Source organism: Borostomias antarcticus (genome assembly GCF_949987555.1).
Source record: "Borostomias antarcticus genome assembly, chromosome: 6".
NCBI lineage: Eukaryota > Metazoa > Chordata > Actinopteri > Stomiiformes > Stomiidae > Borostomias > Borostomias antarcticus.
The window spans coordinates 32,579,788-32,604,289 of NC_140239.1; the positions used below are offsets into that span (position 1 = coordinate 32,579,788).

The 24,502-nt window shown below is 47.4% G+C and overlaps 1 protein-coding gene across 2 annotated transcripts in view; it reads right to left on the bottom strand.

Moving 5' to 3' along the window:
- Positions 1-4,347: 4,347 nt before the first annotated feature.
- The window catches only part of dnajc5ga (DnaJ (Hsp40) homolog, subfamily C, member 5 gamma a), a 33,274-nt gene continuing 13,119 nt past the window's right edge, over positions 4,348-24,502 (bottom strand). Inside the window, exons 4-6 of one of the 2 annotated variants that reach the window (XM_084439472.1) lie at positions 21,344-21,500; positions 19,457-19,572; positions 6,733-6,843 (exon numbers count right to left, since the gene is read on the bottom strand). In XM_084439472.1, the coding sequence (XP_084295598.1) occupies positions 19,460-19,572; positions 21,344-21,500 (270 nt within the window). In that variant the 3' untranslated portion in view covers positions 6,733-6,843; positions 19,457-19,459. Of the gene's footprint in view, positions 6,844-19,456; positions 19,573-21,343; positions 21,501-24,502 lie in introns of both variants that reach the window. The other variant, XM_084439473.1, reaches the window with a different exon arrangement.

Consider the following 24,502-nt stretch of genomic DNA (forward strand, 5'->3'; position numbering starts at 1 on the left):
TCAGGAACTCTACACCCCCATGAGCCCTGTGGCGCGCAGACAGGCATGTGGCCGTAGTAAACACACCCCTCCTGCCTGCTTATGGCTCTCTAGGGCCCTGGTACTAGGGTTAGGGTACTAGGGGTAGGGCCCTGGTACTAGGGGTAGGGTACTAGGGGTAGGGCCCTGGTACTAGGGGTAGGGTACTAGGGGTAGGGCCCTGGTACTAGGGGTAGGGTACTAGGGGTAGGGCCCTGGTACTAGGGTTAGGGTACTAGGGGTAGGGCCCTGGTACTAGGGTTAGGGTACTAGGGGTAGGGCCCTGGTACTAGGGTTAGGGTACTAGGGGTAGGGCCCTGGTACTAGGGTTAGGGTACTAGGGGTAGGGCCCTGGTACTAGGGTTAGGGTACTAGGGTTAGGGTACTAGGGGTAGGGCCCTGGTACTAGGGTTAGGGTACTAGGGTTAGGGCCCTGGTACTAGGGTTAGGGTACTAGGGGTAGGGCCCTGGTACTAGGGTTAGGGTACTAGGGGTAGGGCCCTGGTACTAGGGTTAGGGTACTAGGGTTAGGCCCTGGTATTAGGGTTTGGTATTGTAATGACAGCAGTGTTAACACATGAAAACCTTCAATATGGGATGTCTATACTGTAAGAGTTCCTTGTCAATTCCAAGACATTATGAACATGGGTCTGTCTTTTCCGTTTTGTTTTACTGGTTATACAGTTTATTATTCTGGTTATACAGTGTATTATTCTAACCCTAACCCTATCTGGACCTTCTCTCGTTTAATATACTTTTTTTATGCATTTTTATATATATATTAATTGACTTATTTATTGTTCTTGAATGAAAACTAAGATACATCATGAGTGTATAATCTTATATATAGATAGATAGATATAGATATTAAGGTTACGTAGAATCATGGTGACTTAAGTTATAACTAACAAGGCAAGGGTTAGGGTTAGGCAAGACTGGGGCAGATGTCGGGTCTCCTGGCCCGTCTGACTCTCTCTAGTTGTCTGACACCTCCCGCCTGTAGGCCAATTCTGATGAATCACTAGACGAGATCAGACCAACCACAGTGGTGTCATCCACAAATCTGATGATGCAGTTGTTGTTGTTTGGCAGCGCAGCCATAGGTGTACAGTGAATACAGCCTAGGGCCAAGGCAGCACCTGTACTGAGGTGTTAGCTGTGTTACCTATTCTCACCCCTGTCGTCTCCCTGAGAGGAAGTCCAGGATCCAGGTGCATAAGGAGTTGCCCAGGTTTCCCAACCAAGACCAGCCTGGGGGGTATGGTGCTATTAGAGACCAGCCTGGGGAGAGTATTGTACCCAGTTTCCTGGTTGCCAAAGTGATGAGGTATTTGCTGGTGATCTGAAGTGTTCAGGCGTAACTAATCTGTTAATGAGCTTAGAGACATTTATAGGCCATGCAGTCCTGGGCTGGTGCAGAGTCAGCTGAACACGCCTCCCAATGGCCTCACACTCATTCATACTGGTCAGACTACTGGTCAGCCCAGCCTGCTGGGGATCACTGTCTCCCAGCAGTGAACTGGTCCACATTGGTTCTGAGCCCCATGCTTCTTGAAACTATTGCATTATTCAATATTCTTGGTTACTAAGTAGAATAACATTCTAAAACACTATGCTTACAGTCAATCATTCAACACAAATGGACACACATACTGTACAACACAGGAGTTGTATAAATCTCCCTTTTATTGGTTTTGATTCAATCATATAAATACACATTTACAGATTATGTCCATGAGAGAGCATGGCGAACAACGCATGACAGAACTAAAGAACATTGCCACATCTCCAACCAGCCTCCACCTCTCTGATAGGACAGCAGGGTTAGGGTCTCCTAGCATCCACCTCTCTGATAGGACAGCAGGGTTAGGGTCTCCTAGCATCCACCTCTCTGATAGGACAGCAGGGTTAGGGTCTCCTAGCATCCACCTCTCTGATAGGACAGCAGGGTTATTGTCTCCTAGCATCCACCTCTCTGATAGGGCAGCAGGGTTAGGTTCTCATAGCATCCACCTCTCTGAGGTTAGGGTCCCTTAGCATCCGCCTCTCTGATAGGGCAGCAGGGTTAGGGTCTCCTAGCATCCACCTCTCTGAAAGGACAGCAGGGTTAGGGTCTCCTAGCATCCACCTCTCTGATAGGGCAGCAGGGTTAGGGTCTCCTAGCATCCACCTCTCTGATAGGGCAGCAGGGTTAGGGTCTCCTAGCATCCACCTCTCTGATAGGGCAGCAGGGTTATTGTCCCCTAGCATCCGCCTCTCTGATAGGGCAGCAGGGTTATTGTCCCCTAGCATCCGCCTCTCTGATAGGGCAGCAGGGTTAGTCTCTCCTCGTCCCTGGGGGAGTGGTGAGGTGGGGACAGGGTTAACCCTGACCCTCCACTGATGCCGAGACAGATTCTCCACCCTTTTCCCATGTGTGCACATGCTCAGTCCATCTCCTGGTTTGTGAAGCACTGGATTAAAGTGAGCACACAGGACACTTATTCCCTCACCCTGACACCAACGACTTCCTTTGAGATCCACAAGAGAGGGAACGACTACATCCTCCAGGAAAAAAGGAGGAACTGGATTCTGCTGGAAACGGATACAAACAGTTTAACTCAAGACCTGTCCCGCCATCAACCAGCTCCACCTTAATCTGGCTGAAGTCAACATCACTGTCTGTCAATGGGTCACATTTAAAACAGCTCAAATTTGACACAAATAAAAACAAAAATAAAAAAACAAAGAATGTACACCATTAAAAATTGGATTGATTAAAACGACTTCATTCACAATAATTCCCAAAAACGAATGTTATTTGCATGTAACACCTAAGGTGTTTGTATTTACAGATCAGTATTTACAGCTGAGATTTCAAGAATAAATGGCCTTCTCTCCACAGAAATCAATGGCCATAGGGTTAGGGTTAGGGTCAATGGCCATACATACATCTGAAGTTGAAATGCATTGGTTTATCACGGTCCTGCAAAAACACAACCAGAAGTCATTAGTGGAGTTTTGGCTATAACTAAAATTAGAGTTTAGAAAAACAAAAGAAAAGAAAAAAGAGAAAGAAAAATAATCTACAGATAGATCATCCGATGTAAACATAAATAAAGAGCAGAATGACATCCAGAGCTCAAGATCAGTGGTTTGCTTTGACATGGTTAGGGTTAGGGTTAACCCTAACCCTAAGTTAGCCTAGAGGTGTGAGCAGACCATGGCCTTCACACCCTGCTGTGATGGTGGGACACAACCAATGATCCTCTTTACTTATGACACACAAGCATGAACACGTGTCATAGAAATGGGAGTTTCACCACCTGGTGAGGTGGTGAAACTACAATTTCTATGACGCGCGCACGCGCACACGCACAGAGCTTGGAGAGTGGATTAATTCTATCTGACCTCACAAAGAACCACAATGATGCACCAACAAGACCTTCCACAGTCACTATTCTCCACTATGACACTAACACCAATAGAATCGAACCCTTCATCTCAAACAGCTAGCCCGAACCCTCCCCCTCAAACAGCTAGCCCTAACCCTCCCCCTCAAACAGCTAGCCCTAACCCTCCACCTCAAACAGCTAGCCCTAACCCTCCCCCTCAAACAGCTAGCCTTAACCCTCCCCCTCAAACAGCTAGCCCTAACCCTCCCCCTCAAACAGCTAGCCCTAACCCTCCCCCTCAAACAGCTAGCCCTAACCCTCCCCCTCAAACAGCTAGCCCTAACCCTCCCCCTCAAACAGCTAGCCCTAACCCTCCCCCTCAAACAGCTAGCCTTAACCCTCCCCCTCAAACAGCTAGCCCGAACCCTCCCCCTCAAACACCTAGCCCTAACCCTCCCCCTCAAACAGCTAGCCCTAACCCTCCCCCTCAAACAGCTAGCCCTAACCCTCCCCCTCAAACAGCTAGCCCTAACCCTCCCCCTCAACAGCTAGCCCGAACCCTCCCCCTCAAACAGCTAGCCCTAACCCTCCCCCTCAAACAGCTAGCCCTAACCCTCCCCCTCAAACAGCTAGCCTTAACCCTCCACCTCACACAGATGGCAGCTAGCCCTAACTCTCCCCCTCAACAGCTAGCCCTCCACCAAAACCAGCAATCCCTAACCCTCCACCTCAAACAGCTAGCGCTAACCCTCCACCTCACACAGATAGCAGCTAGCCCTAACCTTCCCCCTCAACAGCTAGCCCTAACCCTCCCCCTCAACAGCTAGCCCTAACCCTCCCCCTCAACAGCTAGCCCTAACCCTCCACCTCAAACAGATAGCAGCTAGCCCTAACCCTCCACCTCAAACAGCTAGCGCTAACCCTCCACCTCAAACAGATAGCAGCTAGCCCTAACCCTCCCCCTCAACAGCTAGCGCTAACCCTCCACCTCAAACAGATAGCAGCTAGCCCTGTCCTCTGCTAGATTTTTTTCTTCCTAGGATGGCACGGAATGTTCACACTGCAAACTAATTTGATTGGTCCTGTGTCACTGATGAAAGTAGTTAGGGGAATGAACATTCCATCACCATCCTCGGAAAAAACAAACTTGCTAACCCTCCACCTCCAACAGCTAGCAATATGAAATAATCACCAACCTGTGTCACAGTTTCTAAAAATTGCACCGACCCTGGTGCACACATCCTGGGTTTCTATAATCACCTCCACACTCCAGTCAGATAGCAGACCATGCTCTGAGCTCCGGTGAGCTTGCCTTGGGCAGGGGAGCCAAAGAACAGTGACAGAGCTGCAAATCCAGTCCTGCCGTCCAGGCAGACCCAAAACCCCAGGCCTCCTGTGTGACCAAGGTCTGGTTCTAAACTCCTCTAAGATCTATACTGGTGAACAGAGAGCAGAGCATTTCCATCAGTCCAAGTGTTTGGGAGTAAGGACACTGACTGCACATTATGGAAGGGTAGTTGTGGGGTAGCTAATTTGGCTTTGGTGCAATATAATTATAACATCACAACAGGTGACTGCAAACAGCGCAAATTACAACTGGCAATGAGAAAAAACAAATGTTTTTAGGCAAAATGAAAGCATCAAACATACCTATATAAAAACAAACATGGGCTTTCAATGCCGAGTTGGCCACACCTCCCATATCCTTTATCTAGAGCTTGTTAATGCCTGCCCCAGCCGAAGGGGGGGGGGGGCTGGTGATGACGGGGGTTGTTGCCGTGTGTGTGTGTGCGCGCCTGTAGGTTGTGTGCGGTGTTTGAAAGGGCCAGCAGAAGAAGCTCATTCATGCTTTTATTAAGCAGACTGGACTACTGGAATGCTGTTTTACTGGTCTCCCAAAAACTTCAAGATTGAGATTCAGAACTGCTGCTAGACTTTTAACCAAAACAAGGAAGAGAGCACATGACTCCTGCTGTATCCACACTGCACTGCCTCCTGTATCTTTAAGAGTCCTTCTGCTTGTTCACAGAGCTCATAACGGTCCAGCCTCCTCCTACATCACTGCTGTCCTGTCTCTCTCGCTCTCTTCCTCCATAGCAGGTCTTTAACATTCCCCCCCAAAAAAATTTTTGCAGAAGCTCCTTTCATCCACTATGCACATAAATTGAAATCGAGACATCGTACCAAATTGAATTAGAGGTGGGCTCAGTGGACATTTTTAAACAGCAACTCAAGACAACTTTTTAATCTGTCTTATAATTAACAACACTTTAAAATTATGTTTTAAATATTTATTTTATCTATTCTTTGCAATTATTTTCTTGAAATTATTTTATTCTTGAACTCTGGTCCTCCCTGTTTTGTGCCCCTTGGAATGGTTTATTCTAGTTTTTAATGGGGTTTATTTTATTCTGGTTTATTCTGGTTTTTACAATGTGGTTTATTTATTATGGTTTATTTTATTATGGTTTATTTATTATTATGTTTAATTCTGTGGTGTGCAGAAATGTCAAAGCACTGAGCTGCAGTCTCTGTATGAAAAGTCCTATACAAAGAAAGTGTATTATTATTATTATTATTATTCTGTGTATCAGAGTGTGAAGGGGGCTGCATAGGTGTGTGGGCATATATGTGCCGGTGCTGTACAGTGGGGGGGGGGGGGGTTAGGTGCTATTTGAGACCAGCCTGGGGGGAGTATGGTGCTATTAGAGACCAGCCTGGGGGGAGTATGGTGCTAATAGAGACCAGCCGGGGGGGAGTATGGTGCTATTAGAGACCAGCGTGGGGGCAGTAGGTGCTGTACAGTGGGACATGCAGTCAGTCAGATGGAACGCATGCACGAGGGAAGCTTCCACAGATCCTCCAGTTCTCAAGTCCAGGCCTTAGAGTCCAGGACCAGGGCAAGGGGTCAGGGGGCAGGCCTTAGTGTCCAGGACCAGGGCAAGGGGTCAGGCCTTAGTGTCCAGGACCAGGGCAAGGGGTCAGGGGTTAGGGGTCAGGACCAAGCTCTTTGTGAAGCCCCACATCTCTGAGTGGTAACTAGAAGAGTCTGAGATGAATGGAGAGAGATGGGAGGGAAGACAGAAAGAAAGTCCACAGTGTCTCAGTCCACTGATTGGTCGGTAAAGAGAGAGAGGGAAAAGGGGGGTGTGGCATGTCATCAGGAGCCGTGGTCACTAGGCACTATGAAGGCTGTGTCCTTCAGTCCTGTGCAGCACTAGAGGGGAGAGCAGAGTGGCTGTCTGGCTGGTCACGGAGAGTCCTGCCACGGGTCCCGCTGCTCTGGGTAGTAGGGCCCTCCAGGACCCTCCTGTGCCCACCTGAGGAGAGATGTTGGTGGGGTGGCGAGGTGTCTGGCTGGGTCATGGCTGGGGCTTGGAGGAGGCTGCAGAGGCCGTTTCTGAGGTGATGGCAGAGGAATGAGGCTGGATCAGGATAGGGCCACCAGCACCTGCAGGGAGGGGGGAGAGATTGAGAGAGAGGGGGGGGAGAGAGAGGGAGAGAGAGAGAAAATGAGAGAAAGACAGTGAAGCAACTGGGATTAGTGAAGCAACCTAACCCTACCCTACGCACCTGTCACTTCCGGCATTAGCTAAACACACCGAGCCTCATGATTCCCAGTATACTATGCCATTCCTCTGAAACCCTCTTCTGTTGACACAAAAACACATCCAACAGAACCGCCTCAACGACACTGACTACCTACATCCAACAGGACCAACCAGATTTTCAACTAGTACTTGTTTTGAATGAATATATGAGTTTCTGGGAGGGAGGAAAAGGTTGGCAGACTCGGCAGCTAGAGCGCAGCAAGAGTGTGGGGCTTTGAGGAGGCCAATGAATGTAAGGCAATTCAGAATAGAGCCTTGAGGTGTTTTCTTGGGGTGCATAAGTACACTACTAAGTTGGCCATTTTGTATTTCATTGTCCTCTGTATGGCACTCCAAGAAGCATTTCATTCAAAAAGTACAGGCTAAGAATCCTAATTTGTTTTGGTTGTCAGCATGTAATATGCTAAGCTGGCTGTTCAATGAAGTCTTTGTATTGAGTAAATTCCTTGAGAAGGCATGGCAACTACGATGGAGAGCGTTGTATCCGTAGCCCTATGGACATGTTTTATAATAGTATGGCCCTGTATGGACATGTTTTATATGCTATAGCATGGCTCTGTATGGAAATGTTTTATATGCTATAGTATGGCTCTGTATGGACATGTTTTATATGCTATAGCATGGCTCTGTATGGACATGTTGTATATGCTATAGCATGGCTCTGTATGGACATGTTTTATATGCTATAGTATGGCTCTGCATGGACATGTTGTATATGCTATAGCATGGCTCTGTATGGACATGTTTTATATGCTATAGTATGGCTCTGTATGGACATGTTTTATATGCTATAGCATGGCTCTGTATGGACATGTTTTATATGCTATAGTATGGCTCTGTATGGACATGTTTTATATGCTATAGCATGGCTCTGTATGGACATGTTTTATATGCTATAGTATGGCTCTGTATGGACATGTTTTATATGCTATAGTATGGCTCTGTATGGACATGTTTTATATGCTATAGTATGGCTCTGTATGGACATGTTTTATAATAGCATGGCCCTGTATGGACATGTTTTATATGCTATAGCATGGCTCTGTATGGACATGTTTTATAATAGTATGGCCCTGTATGGACATGTTTTATATGCTATAGCATGGCTCTGTATGGACATGTTTTATAATAGTATGGCTCTGTATGGACATGTTTTATATGCTATAGCATGGCTCTGTATGGACATGTTTTATAATAGCATGGCTCTGTATGGACATGTTTTATATGCTATAGCATGGCTCTGTATGGACATGTTTTATAATAGCATGGCTCTGTATGGACATGTTTTATATGCTATAGCATGGCTCTGTATGGACATGTTTTATATGCTATAGCATGGCTCTGTATGGACATGTTTTATATGCTATAGCATGGCTCTGTATGGACATGTTTTATATGCTATAGTATGGCTCTGTATGGACATGTTTTATATGCTATAGCATGGCTCTGTATGGACATGTTTTATATGCTATAGCATGGCTCTGTATGGACATGTTGTATATGCTATAGCATGGCTCTGTATGGACATGTTTTATAATAGTATGGCCCTGTATGGACATGTTTTATAATAGTATGGCTCTGTATGGACATGTTTTATATGCTATAGTATGGCTCTGTATGGACATGTTTTATAATAGTATGGCTCTGTATGGACATGTTTTATATGCTATAGTATGGCTCTGTATGGACATGTTTTATAATAGTATGGCCCTGTATGGACATGTTTTATAATAGTATGGCTCTGTATGGACATGTTTTATATGCTATAGCATGGCTCTGTATGGACATGTTTTATATGCTATAGCATGGCTCTGTATGGACATGTTTTATATGCTATAGCATGGCTCTGTATGGACATGTTTTATATGCTATAGCATGGCTCTGTATGGACATGTTTTATATGCTATAGCATGGCTCTGTATGGACATGTTTTATAATAGTATGGCTCTGTATGGACATGTTTTATATGCTATAGTATGGCTCTGTATGGACATGTTTTATAATAGTATGGCTCTGTATGGACATGTTTTATATGCTATAGCATGGCTCTGTATGGACATGTTTTATATGCTATAGTATGGCTCTGTATGGACATGTTTTATATGCTATAGTATGGCTCTGTATTGTGACGGTTTGACTATTTTTATAATGTGGTTGCCAGTCAGGCTAAACCTGACAATGAAAGATTTAAGGTTCTTTTTTATCCCCTATGGTCAGTCAACCTCACAAAGGGTGCATGTATCAGCTCTTTTATATTATATTTGTATATTTTATAGTATATTGACTTATCATGAACCCTCATACAGGTACCAATGTTTCCGTTCTTAATATTAAATTATATTTTTCTCATAACCATTATACACACATTTAAATAATACACCGTACCAATGCGTTGCATTCAATAGGGCAAATAAGGCACATGCACACGTAATATACGGAGCAAAATCAAAATATATTCAACCAAAGCATGCAATTAAACAAAACAAATTGCAGTTCATTCGCATAGGCCGTCACCATAAATCAATCACAAATCGAAAATATATCGCACCAATCAGTCAGATCCAGCTACATCAGTCCAATTCCGACAGCGCAAAACCTCACAAAAATTAAGAGTCCTTGGCTCAGTTCAGTCTTTGGATCTGTAGGCTACAACTTAAATCTCGACCAGCACAAAACAAAATAACAATTCCACTCACGACACCGTCACTGTCACCCCGTAAGTTTCATCAGTAGGCTACAGTGAATAATCGCTAGTTTGTAAATCCCGCAGCTGAATGCTATTCCTTGGGTGGTTATTATCAATGAAACAATTCGAACAAAGGACGGTCTAGCCACTTCCTTGTTTTGTCGCGCGCTTCTAGGGAATAAGGGAAGAGCCTCTAAATAAACCACTGGAATTGGTTGAGTGGATTTGGTGACAGTTGATTGGTGGAAAAAAGTGTGTGATGGTTTGGGAGTCAACTACATCGGGTAGGGCGGTGACCGAGACGGAATCGTCACACTCCCCCCCCTTTGAAGAAAGCCAGACGGCAGGGAGGCGTTACTTCACTCAAAACCAAGGAAATCTTCATCGTCGCTCTCCTCTGCAAAAATGTCCAGGATCCTCTGGCGGTCCGAGCGGCACTGGTCCTCCATCCCCTCAGCCGTAGAGTTGAAACCCAGAAACTCCTCATCTCCACTCTCTTCAGCAAAAATGTCGAGGACACGCTGTCGGTCTGAACGACTTTGTTGTTCCTCCATTTCCTTGGCAGAGGGATAGCAGGGCTTGAGACGGGTGACATTCACCACTCTGACATCCTCTCCAGTGTCTTCCAATGCAATCTGATAGGTAAGGGCACCCACTCTCTGTATGACACGGTAAGGTCCCTTCCATCGCGGGGCTATTTTCGCAGAGAAGGACTTTTCAGCTTTGGAGTACGGGTGGGTGCGCATCCAGACTCGGTCTTGATCCTTATACTCCACTTCCCTCCGATGTTGGTCATAGTATTTCTTCTGTTTCTGTCTAGCGTTCTTGAGCTTGCTGGTGACAAAGTCTTTTAGCTCACACAGCTGGGCAACCTTTCCAAATGCTGGGGCGTGAGGAGTGCACTCTCGGGGCAGCAACAGAACCTCCATGGGTCCCCTGAGAGGCCGGTTGAGGTTCACCTCAGCAGGTGTCACTCCGGTGGATTCGTGGACAGCAGAGTTCAATGCAAACCGGAATTCGGGTAGGTATTTATCCCAGTGCTTATGGTTGTCATCAACATAGGAGGCAATCATGGTTCTTAAATTCCGGTTGATCCTTTCTGTTAGGTTTGTCTGCGGGTGATAAGCGGTCGTCCTCTTCGGACCCACGTTCCACTGCTTGCAGACACTTTCAAAGACAGAGGAAACAAACTGTGAGCCCTGGTCTGAAAGGATGAAGTTTGGTACTCCCCAGCGGGTTAGGATTTCCTCTGTAAGTACCTTGGACACAGTCTCAGCAGTTGCACGTCGTAGTGGGAAAAGCTCCACCCATCGTGAGTAATAATCTACAAATACCAAGAGGTAGACATTTCCCTTGGAGCTTCTAGGGAAAGGGCCCATCAGGTCAACCCCCAACATCTCCCAAGGGCTATGGACGACAGTCTGTTGGAGTTTTCCAGCAGGTTTCCGGCATTCCGGCTTGTGTTGTTGGCATATCTGACAGCATTGGACATAATGTTTGACATCTAAGCTTAGGTTTGGCCAATAAACCAAGGCTTGCAATCTTTTATAGGTTTTGAACCTCCCCAGATGGCCAGCCAAGGGGTCCTCATGGAAGAGCTGCAAGAGTTGGGTTCGTAGCGGTGATGGTATATATACCTGGTACAGCGTCTTATGAGGCAGCTGCACCACTCGGTATACCTTGTCCTCCAAGATGGTATATTTGGTAGCCGAGTTCTCCACAACTTCACCCTGATCCACAACAGACTGGTACAATTTCCGTACGTCTGGGTCTGCTTGTTGAGCCTTCCAGAGGGCTTCGTCTGAGATCTGCAGGTCTTTCACCAGATCCAGCTTGAAGGACAGGACAGAGGCACAGGTGGGCAAGGGAGGACTATGTCCATCAGCTGGGGCTCTGGACAGCGCATCAGGCACCGTATTGTACTTTCCCTTCCTGTACTCCACTGAAAAAATGAACTCCTGGAGACGTAAGGCCCACCTGATGAGACGGGTGCTGGGTTTCTGGGTCTTGAAAACCCACACCAAAGAGGAGTGGTCCGTCACAACAGAGAACAGCCTTCCTTCCAGGTAGTATCTCCATTTTTCCAACGCCCAGACGACTGCCAGACACTCCTGCTCGGTGGTGGAATAGTTCCTTTCAGCGGTGTTCAGACTGCGACTGGCGTATGCTAGAACCTCTTCGGTCCCAAGTCCCGTCTGCTGAACCAGAACTGCACCAAGGCCAACCTCGCTGGCGTCGGTGTAGACAATGAAGGGCAGGTTAAAGTTTGGATGTCCCAGTATGGGCGGGGACACAAGGCAGCGTTTCAGGGTCTCAAAGGCATCCTGGCACTTCGGCGTCCAGATAAACTTGGCTCCCTTGCGCTTCATTGCATTCAGGGGCTCTGCCAGCTGGGAGAAGTTAGGCACGAACCTGTGGTACCACCCGGACATTCCTAGAAACCTCTGGACTTCCTTGAGATTCCTCGGGACAGGGAAATCCTGTACAGCTTGTGTCTTCTCTGTATCCACCTGAACACCAACTGCAGAGACGACATGGCCCAGGAAGTTAAGGGAAGATCGGAAGAAATGACTCTTTTGCATATTGACTGTCAGTTTGGCATTCCTCAGAGCATTGAAAACAGCTTGAATGTCGTAGGAGTGTTGTTGCCAGGTCGGGGAGTAAATTATGATGTCATCAAGGTATACAAAGCAGATTCTCCCACGAAGCTTCCCAAGGGTAATTTCCATGAGCCGCTGGAAAGTGGCTGGGGCGTTTTTTAGGCCAAAGGGCATGACTTTAAATTGGAAGAGCCCATGAGCACAGACAAACGCTGTCTTTTTCTGGCTCTCTGGATCCATTCTGACCTGCCAATATCCACGATTCAGGTCAAGGGTGGAAAACACTGCGGCTCCTGCGAGAGACTCCAGGATCTCCTGAACCGTGGGTAAGGGGTAGGCATCAGTGTGCGTGATGGCATTCAGCCTCCGGTAGTCGACACAGAATCTGAGTCCTCCAGTTTTCTTGGGTACCATCACTACAGGTGCAGCCCAAGCAGAGGATGATGGCTCTATGATGTCGTCGGCCAGCATCTCGTCAATGAGCTCCTTCATCACTTTGAGCTTAGGTGGAGAGACTCTGTATGGCTTCTGCTTGAGAGGTATATCCTGTGTGAGGAAGAGCTTGTGGGTCAGGATACTGGTGCGGCCCAGGGCTGAGGTACATACATCTGCATTATCTCGTAGCTGCTGCAGGAAGCATGTTTTTTCCTTTTCTGGGAGCTGAACATCTTTGACAGCCAGGAGGAGTGGATCGGTCCCCTCTTCTAGTGCACCCAGAAGTGTAAGGTCACACGGGGCTGTAGCAGAAAAAAATGCGACAGGTGAGGCTGGTCCCCAGTCATTGATGTTAAGTGAGCTGCGCATGAATGGATGTCTGACCTGTGGATCTTGCAAGAACCAGTAGGTCTGTTCAATGATGTTGATCTGGAGTCCACTAAAGAACAGAAAGTCCAATCCCAGGATAACGGGGAAGGCCAGGGATTGCAAGGACAGCACAACAGAAGGGAAGACCCATGTTCGGTTGTGTATAGTGAAGGTCATGTCTCCCCACCCCAGGGGTTGTCTGGTTCCCCCATCCGCCAGGTATAGTGGGCCCTCTGTCCACGGTTTCAGCTCCTCATTGCTGCCTTTCACCTCTGTCCAGAGTTTTTCATTCAGCAGGGTGTAGGTTGAACCTGTGTCCACAATGGCTGCGCCTTTCCATGGACCGATGATAAGAGGAATCAACAACTGGTGAGGAAGTGAGTTCAAAGAGGCAGAGCTGCAGGATTGAAAGGAAAGTGGTGATTTCCCAGGACACTCAGAGGCTGGGAGAGTGGATATTGTGGGATTGGAACCCAGCCCAGGTTGTAACCCGGAGGACTTTGAGTGTTTGTTGCCTCTGTTGGCCTGATACTGAGGGCACTCTCTAGGTGGGTGTGAACTTTTGCATCTCCAACACATCACCTGAGAAGGGTTAGGGGTTGAGATGGATGTAGCTGGTGAGGCTGAATGTGTAGGCAAAAACGGGGTAGGTTTGAGTTGCTGCTGTTGTTTTGATGCCTTCTTTCTCTGTTCATATTGGAGCTGGTTCTCCCGGTCCTTCTCCAATTGTTGGCCCAGGCGGACCAGAGAGTCAACAGAGGTGACCTGAGTGCTTCTCAGTTGGCTGGCTAGGTGAGGATTAATGTTCTTCAGGATCAACTTGATGACCTCTTTCTCCTCGATGTCAGGCCTCCAGCGTCTACAGAGAGAGCGGTAAGTATAGGCGAAATCACGAATACATTCCCCTTCAGCCTGTACACGAGTCCGTACTCTCTCCGCCAGCTCATCTTGGTAATCCTCTGACAGAAAGGCTGCACGGAACCTCTGCTCGAACTCAGTCCAGGAGGTGGTGTCCAGGCGAGCAACGTCCCACCAGTCTCGGGCTGTGCCATGCAGCACGCTTCTGAGAGTGGCGACCAGCTCCTCATCGGTGAGAGGGTGAAGGGCAAGATAATCTCGACATGTATCCAGGTACAGTAGGGGATCTTGAGTGTCCTCAACTCTTCCAAAAGAAGGGAACTGCAGTTTAATCGGGCTTTTCCCTTTGTATCCGCTTCTTAGATCCATCTTAAGGGGAGAAGTAGAAGGGGAAAGGAGTTCTGGTCCTGAGGCTCCAGCCTGCATGGTTGACTGCAGTCGGTGACGAGGATGAATTGATACTGGCTGCGTGACATCTAGAGGGGCAAGGGGTGTGGTCTGGACCGCGGAAGAAACCTGGTTAGTGGCATGGAGGGTATACTGTCTGACGGATGTCAATTCAGATGCCATAGTGTCCAGCTGATGTGTACATTTGGTAATGTCAGATGCCACATTCCGTATGGTGGTTACCAGAGGAACCAATGCCAGGTTTACATCCTCCATAACTTGTGACTGGTGTTGCTGTAGTCTCCAAGAGAGTGTGGAACTGAACTGTGATCGGTTAAACTCCAAATGTTTTTCTAATTGTTTTTCCATGGCTTCCAGTAATTGTTTTTGTCCAAGCTCGTGCATTTTCAAGAGCTTTTGTGTGAGAGCTTCCAGTGCGCCATCCATGGTTTGACTGAGGCGTTGTTGCTCAGCAGTCAGTTTATTAAAGTTCTCCAACAATGATTGATGTGTGTTGTGCTCCACATTTCCGTCCTCCCTGTGGACACCAGGGGGTGCTGTTGCTGCAAAATGCATGTATTCAGTTAGGTCCATCTCCTGGAAGATGTGTGGAGCTAGATTTTGGGCAGTAGTTGGTGCCTCCATCGGCACAGACGGAGTCAGGTCCATATCCACAAGGGTGTTTGATGTTGTGTGTTGAATAGGAGATGGCATTTTTCCTGTCCCTCTTGAACGTGGGCGGGGTACAGGCCGGATTCCTGTCTCATTTAGGGGATCAAAAAGAGTCAACACATCCTGGTCCATTGCTTGTCTCTCCATTTAGATTTTTTTTTAAATTTCTTTTCAGGTATACTTGATGGATGGTTGCATCTTTGAATGTGCTCTTATATCAGAAGTTTGAGTTTAGAACGGTCTTGGTATAACTGTATTAAAGCTTGATAGGTCCCTTCGTGGTTGCCATTTTTTATGTGACGGTTTGACTATTTTTATAATGTGGTTGCCAGTCAGGCTAAACCTGACAATGAAAGATTTAAGGTTCTTTTTTATCCCCTATGGTCAGTCAACCTCACAAAGGGTGCATGTATCAGCTCTTTTATATTATATTTGTATATTTTATAGTATATTGACTTATCATGAACCCTCATACAGGTACCAATGTTTCCGTTCTTAATATTAAATTATATTTTTCTCATAACCATTATACACACATTTAAATAATACACCGTACCAATGCGTTGCATTCAATAGGGCAAATAAGGCACATGCACACGTAATATACGGAGCAAAATCAAAATATATTCAACCAAAGCATGCAATTAAACAAAACAAATTGCAGTTCATTCGCATAGGCCGTCACCATAAATCAATCACAAATCGAAAATATATCGCACCAATCAGTCAGATCCAGCTACATCAGTCCAATTCCGACAGCGCAAAACCTCACAAAAATTAAGAGTCCTTGGCTCAGTTCAGTCTTTGGATCTGTAGGCTACAACTTAAATCTCGACCAGCACAAAACAAAATAACAATTCCACTCACGACACCGTCACTGTCACCCCGTAAGTTTCATCAGTAGGCTACAGTGAATAATCGCTAGTTTGTAAATCCCGCAGCTGAATGCTATTCCTTGGGTGGTTATTATCAATGAAACAATTCGAACAAAGGACGGTCTAGCCACTTCCTTGTTTTGTCGCGCGCTTCTAGGGAATAAGGGAAGAGCCTCTAAATAAACCACTGGAATTGGTTGAGTGGATTTGGTGACAGTTGATTGGTGGAAAAAAGTGTGTGATGGTTTGGGAGTCAACTACATCGGGTAGGGCGGTGACCGAGACGGAATCGTCACACTATGGACATGTTTTATATGCTATAGTATGGCTCTGTATGGACATGTTTTATATGCTATAGCATGGCTCTGTATGGACATGTTTTATATGCTATAGCATGGCTCTGTATGGACATGTTTTATAATAGTATGGCTCTGTATGGACATGTTTTATATGCTATAGCATGGCTCTGTATGGACATGTTTTATATGCTATAGTATGGCTCTGTATGGACATGTTTTATAATAGTATGGCTCTGTATGGACATGTTTTATATGCTATAGCATGGCTCTGTATGGACATGTTTTATAATAGTATGGCTCTGTATGGACATGTTTTATATGCTATAGCATGGCTCTGTATGGACATGTTTTATATGCTATAGCATGGCTCTGTATGGACATGTTTTATATGCTATAGCATGGCTCTGTATGGACATGTTTTATATGCTATAGCATGGCTCTGTATGGACATGTTTTATATGCTATAGCATGGCTCTGTATGGACATGTTTTATAATAGTATGGCTCTGTATGGACATGTTTTATATGCTATAGCATGGCTCTGTATGGACATGTTTTATATGCTATAGCATGGCTCTGTATGGACATGTTTTATATGCTATAGCATGGCTCTGTATGGACATGTTTTATATGCTATAGTATGGCTCTGTATGGACATGTTTTATATGCTATAGCATGGCTCTGTATGGACATGTTTTATATGCTATAGCATGGCTCTGTATGGACATGTTTTATATGCTATAGTATGGCTCTGTATGGACATGTTTTATAATAGTATGGCTCTGTATGGACATGTTTTATATGCTATAGTATGGCTCTGTATGGACATGTTTTATATGCTATAGCATGGCTCTGTATGGACATGTTTTATATGCTATAGCATGGCTCTGTATGGACATGTTTTATATGCTATAGCATGGCTCTGTATGGACATGTTTTATATGCTATAGCATGGCTCTGTATGGACATGTTTTATATGTCGTATCACGGACATCTTTGTGTTTGTATATATATTATTTGAGTGTCTTGTAAACCTGTGCGGGCTGGCTGGGCATCTCCTGATGCAGGACACTATAACACAAAATATCTATCTATCACTATTTATCTGTCTATCTGTCTGTCTATCTATCTATCTATCTATCTATCTATCTATCTATCTATCAATCTATCAATCTATCGATCTATCACTATCTATCTATCTATCTATCTATCACTATTTATCTGTCTGTCTATCTATCTATCTATCTATCTATCTATCTATCTATCTATCTATCAATCTATCTATCTATCTATCTATCTATCACTATCTATCTATCTATCTATCTATCTATCTATCACTATCTATCTGTCTAGTACTCTGGTTTGAACGTCACATAGTGGGGTGGGAGTAGGGTTTATAACGTAGTTACAGGGACAGGCTCACAGCTTCCTCAGTGTTCAGAGCCATGGGACTCGCTGCCTGCAATGCCAGAAGGTTTTCTGGGTTAATGAGGTGAACCCTGCTTCACTGACAGGTTTGAACACGGTGACGGTATCAGGTCTGAAGGGTGGATTCCTGGTCACCCCAGCGGTCGTCTACCTCTCATATCAGAACCCACAGAGGTCAAGCGATATCAGCTCATGGTAAACAGGCTTCACTAGGAACATGTACGTCTCCACTGAGGAGACATCACATACAGTTTGTTCAGCAGAATCTCCATGAATAGTATTTACATTTTATTCATAGACATGCACACATACATAGGGCCTAATCTCTATTTAGAGTACTTGGTTGCATATAACATTTAACTGCAATCTAGCCCATCTAGAGTATCAGTGGCCATAAAGAGACTCTGGACATTCATGCTAATTAAGAGCAGATCAACATGGAGAAGACTGTTTAACACCACAGCAGCTAATATGATCAAGGGACACGCATGTTGCTGTCCCTCGGCTCAGATCCCAGACTTCCATAACCAGAACCCTTCCATAACCAGAACCCTAACCCTTCCATAACCAGAACCCTAACCCTTCCATAACAAGAACCCTAACCCTTCCATAACCAGAACCCTAACCCTTCCATAACCAGAACCCTAACCCTTCCATAACAAGAACCCTAACCCTTCCATAACCAGAACCCTAACCCTTCCATAACCAGAACCCTAAATCTTCCATAACCCTAACCCTTCCATAACCAGAACCCTAACCCTTCCATAACCAGAACCCTAACCCTCCCATAACCAGAACCCTAACCCTTCCATAACCAGAACCCTAACCCTTCCATAACCAGAACCCTAACCCTCCCATAACCAGAACCCTAACCCTTCCATAACCCTAACCCTTCCATAACCAGAACCCTAACCCTTCCATAACCAGAACCCTAACCCTTCCATAACCAGAACCCTAACCCTTCCATAACCAGAACCCTAACCCTTCCATAACCCTAGCCCTTCCATAACCAGAACCGTTCCATAACCAGAACCCTAACCCTTCCATAACCCTAACCCCCCCATAACCATAACCCTAACCCTTCCATAACCCTAACCCTTCCATAACCATAACCCTAACACTTCCATAACCCTAACCCTTCCATAACCACAACCCTAACCCATCCATAACCAGAACCTGAGGGGAGACAAGTCAAAGCTAAGAGTAGCTTCTAGAAACAGCCCCAGACAGCTGTAAGGCTATCAGCTCCTAGGAAAAGCACCAGCCCCGCTGTTAGGGTTGCTTTTGACAGTTAGGTTGAATTGAAGAGCTTGACTCCACTATAAGACATGGTTGAATAGTAAAGTCAAGCTTCGACTCCGTTCTGCTGTATGGCGCAGAAACACGGACACTCACTGCTGCCCAGGAGAAATCTCTTGAGTGTTGGAGAAGGACCCTGGCTACAGTGCTGGTGAGCAGTGCTCTGGCCTGCTGGACAGGGATGTGTGAAGAGATGTCATCTCAAGAGCCCCAGGGGCCTCAACATTATAACAATGTTATAACAACACTCCTGCCAAGACATGATGTGGAGCAGCCATGGATGGCGAGAGACAAACAAAACAAAAACAAAATGAAGTGTGGTCGGGCATGTCCATGCATGGAGTGTTAAAGCAACTGGACCTAGATGATGGTTAGTGTTAGGGTGTGGTCAGGCGCATGGCCATGCATAGTGTCACAGCGATTGGACATAGATGAGAAACATGGATGAGGATGGTGTCTGCCAGACAATAGGACCACCACAGGGGAGGATGCAGCACCCAGCCAGTGGAAAACAGCACAACGAGTAAAGGAACGGGCGGTTCTTACAAGTCATTTGGACTCCGGCAATGTTTCGCCAGGGTTCTCTGTCCCAGGGTTCTCTGTCCCAGAGCCAGGGCCAGCCCCCGGGCTAGGGAGGGGCTGCTCTATGATTATCGTGTCCCCTGGAAGGTGGGGGAGACAGGATGAAAGCTCTTCAACAGGGTTCAACATTACAGGTCAATACAAAACGCATCTTTATCCTGGCCAGGGTCTTAACCCTGACCCTTTATCCTGGCCAGGGTCTTAACCCTGACCCTAACCCTGGATTCAGGAGGGACTAAACTACAGTCCTCTAGGACCAGGCTGGTCACCAGGGAGGACTAGCTCAGCCAGACTAGGACCAGGCTGGTCACCAGGGAGGACTAGCTCAGCCAGACTAGGACCAGGCTGGTCACCAGGGAGGACTAGCTCAGCCAGACTAGGACCAGGCTGGTCACCAGGGAGGACTAGCTCAGCCAGACTAGGACCAGGCTGGTCACCAGGGAGGACTAGCTCAGCCAGACTAGGACCAGGCTGGTCACCAGGGCGGACTAGCTCAGCCAGACTAGGACCAGGCTGGTCACCAGGGCGGACTAGCTCAGCCAGACTAGGACCAGGCTGGTCACCAGGGCAAGAGACCTGGACACACACTGTCCCCCCCCCCCCACTCCTCCTCTCTGAGTCGAAGAGACCCCCCCCCCCCCCACACACACACACTCCTCCTCTCTGAATGGAAGAGACCCCCCCCCCTCCCCCACACACACACTCCTCCTCTCTGAATGGAAGAGACCACCCCCCCCCCCCCCCACACACACACACACACACACACACACACACACACACACACACTCCTCCTCTCTGAATGGAAGAGACCCCCCCCCACACACACACACACTCCTCCTCCTCTCTGAATGGAAGAGCCCCCCCCCACCCACACACACTCCTCCTCTCTGAATGGAAGAGACAGTGTCTAATCAGGCTGAAAAGACGGCATCTGTGAAGAGGCCTGCCTCTGGAGGAGCTCCTCCAATACCCCACACTCCTCCAATACCCCACACTCCTCCAATACCCCACACTCCTCCAATACCCCACACTCCTCCAATACCCCACACTCCTCCAATACCCAACACTCCTCCAATACCCAATACCCCACACTCCTCCAATACCCCTCACTCCTCCAATACTCCACACTCCTCCAATACCCCACACTCCTCCAATACTCCACAATCCTCCAATACCCCACACTCCTCCAATACCCCACACTCCTCCAATACCCCACACTCCTCCAATACCCCACACTCCTCCAATACCCAATACCCCACACTCCTCCAATACCCCCACTCCTCCAATACCACACACTCCTCCAATACCACACACTCCTCCAATACCACACACTCCTCCAATACCCCACACTCCTCCAATACCCAATATCTCCCACTCCTCCAATACCACACACTCCTCCAATATCCCCCACTCCTCCAATACCCAATACCCCACACTCCTCCAATACCCAATACCCCACACTCCTCCAATACCCCACACTCCTCCAATACCCAATACTCCTCCAATACCCCACACTCCTCCAATACTCAATACCCCACACTCCTCCAATACCCAAGACCCCACACTCCTCCAACACCCAATACCCCACACTCCTCCAATACCCCACACTCCTCCAATACCCCACACTCCTCCAATACCCCACACTCCTCCAATACCCCCATCTAACCTTCCCTCCCTCTCACAACCCTCTCACCTCCATCCCTCCCTCCATCCCTCCCTCCCTCCCTCCCTCTCACCTCCCTCCCTCTCTCTCACCTCCATCCATCCATCCCTCCCAGCTCCCTCCCTCCCTCCCTCCCTCTCACCTCCCTCCCTCCCTCTCACCTCCCTCCCTCCCTCCCTCTCTCTCACCTCCATCCTGCTCCGCCTTGATCTGCGCCTCCAGGTCCTCTGGGTCAACGTACTGGTAGTTGCCGTCCTCCTCCGGGGGCTTGCACTTCCCACAGCAGAAACAGCAGCAGCAGCAACAGCAGCAGCAGGAGAACACCGTGCAGCACAGCACCAGAGACTGCGCACACACACACACACACACACAGGTTAGATGTGATACACACCCGTACTCACACAAGCCCAGAAACGTACATGCGCACGCACGCACGCACGCACACACACACACACACACCACAAACAAAAAAAACTAAAACACACAATTCAACGAATATCACAGCACCTTCCACACATACTGAGCATGTACATTATACACATTCCCCCTTCCAGGCTATTTATATTATAGCAGGTCCATAATCCAGGGATATTCATATCCATATTTATAGCAGGTCCATAATCCAGCATTATACACCCATTCCCCCGCCCCCTTCCAGGCTATTTATATCCATATTAATAGCAGGTCCATAATCCATGGTTATTAATATCCATATTTATAGCAGGTCAATAATCCATGGTTATTCATATCCATATTTATAGCACGTCAATAATCCATGGTTATTAATATCCATATTTATAGCAGGTCAATAATCCATGGTTATTTATTTCCATACAGTATTTATAGCAGGTCAATAATCCATGGTTATTCATATCCATATTTATAGCACGTCAATAATCCATGGTTATTAATATCCATATTTATAGCAGGTCAATTATCCATGGTTATTAATATCCATATTTATAGCACATCAATAATCCATGGTTATTAATATCCATATTTATAGCAGGTCAATAATCCATGGTTATTTATTTCCATACAGTATTTATAGATGGTCAATAATCCATGGTTATTTATATCCATATTAATAGCAGGTCAATAATCCATGGTTATTCATATCCATATTTATAGCAGGTCAATAATCCATGGTTATTTATAATCATATTTATAGATGGTCAATAATCCATGGTTATTTATATCCATATTAATAGCAGGTCAATAATCCATGGTTATTCATATCCATATTTATAGCAGGTCAATAATCCATGGTTATTTATAATCATATTTATAGATGGTCAATAATCCATGGTTATTTATCATCATCATCATCATCTTCATCCGCTTATCCAGGGTCGGGTCGCGGAGGCAGCAGCTCCAGCAGGGGGCCCCAGACATCCCTTTCCCTAGCAGCATCAACCAGCTCTGCCTGGGGAATCTTTAGCCACTCACACGCCAGTGCAGAGATGTAGTCCCGCCACCTAGTCCTGGGTCTACCCCGCGGCCTCCTCCCAGCCGGACACGCCTGGAACACCTCCCTAGGGAGGCGCCCAGGAGGCATCCTCACTAGATGCCCGAACCACCTCAACTGGCTCCTTTCGACGCAAAGGAGCAGCGGCTCTACTCCGAGTCTCTCCCGGATGACTGAACTTCTCACCCGATCTCTCAGGGAGACCCCAGCCACCCTCCGGAGAAAACTCATTTCGGCCGCTTGTATCCGTGATCTCGTTCTTTCGGTCATGACCCATCCTTCATGACCATAGGTGAGGGTGGGGACGAAGATAGACCGGTAGATCGAGAGCTTTGCCTTTTGGCTCAGCTCTCTTTTCGTCACAACAGTGCGGTATAGCGACTGCAGAACCGCACCAGCTGCTCCGATTCTCCGGCCAAACTCCCTCTCCATGGTTCCCTCACTCGTGAACAAGATCCCCAGATACTTGAACTCCTTCACTTGGGGTAAGGACTCATTTCCTACTCGGAGCGGACAGGCCACCGGTTTCCTGCTGAGAACCATGGCCTCAGATTTAGAAGTGCTTATTCTCATCCCAGCCGCTTCACACTCAGTTGCGAACCTATCCAGAGAGTGCTGGAGGTCGCAGGCAGCTGATGCCATCAGGACCACATCATCTGCAAAAAGCAGTGACGTGATCCCCAGCTCACCGAACTGCAAACCCACCTCCCCCCGGCTACGCCTCGATATCCTGTCCATGAAAATCACAAACAGGATTGGTGACAAAGCGCAGCCCTGGCGGAGGCAAACACCCACCGGAAAGGCAGACGACTTACTGCCGAGGACCCGGACACAGCTCTCGCTCTGGGTGTACAGGGATTGGATGGCCCTAAGTAGGGACCCCCTCACCCCATACTCCCGCATAACCCTCCACAAGACCTCTCGGGGGACCCGGTCGTAAGCCTTCTCCAAGTCCACAAAACACATGTAGACAGGTTGGGCAAACTCCCAAGCCCCCTCCAAGATCCTTGCGAGAGTGAAGAGCTGGTCGGTAGTTCCACGACCAGGACGAAATCCGCATTGTTCCTCTTCGATCTGAGGTTCGACTATCGGCCGGACCCTCCTTTCCAGCACCTTGGAGTACACTTTCCCTGGGAGGCTGAGTAATGTGATGCCTCTATAATTCGCACACACCCTCTGGTCCCCTTTTTTGAATATTAGGACCACCAAACCCACTAACCCTAACCCTAACCCACCACCCCAGTCTGCCACTCCTTCGGCACTGACCCAGACTTCCACGCAGTGTTACAGAGGCGTGTCAACCAAGACAGCCCCTCTACACCCAGCGCCTTCAGCATTTCTGGACGGATCTCATCAGTCCCTGGGGCTCTGCCACTGTGGAGTTGTTTGACTACCTTAGTGACCTCCTCCAAGGACATTGACGACCCCCCATCATCTTCCGGCTCTGCCTCGATCGTAGAGGGTGGATTAGTCGGGTTCAGGAGTTCCTCAAAGTGCTCCTTCCAACGCTCAACAACCTCCTCAGTTGAGGTCAGCAGTGTCCCCTCCTTGCTGTATACAGCTTGGATGGTCCCCCGCTTTCCCTTCCTGAGGTGTCTGATGGTCTTCCAGAAACACTTTGGTACCGACCGAAAGTCCTTCTCCATGGTTTCTCCGAACTCCTCCCACACCCGCTGCTTTGCCTTGGTCACGGCCGAAGCCGCAGCCCTCCGGGCCAGTCGATACCCTGCAACTGTTTCTGGGGTCTCCCGGGCTAACATAACCCGGAAGGCCTCCTTCTTCAGTCGGACGGCTTCCCTCACCACCGCTGTCCACCACGGTGTCCGAGGGTTACCGCCCCTTGAGGTACCTATGGCCCTCAGGCCACAGCTCCCAGCCG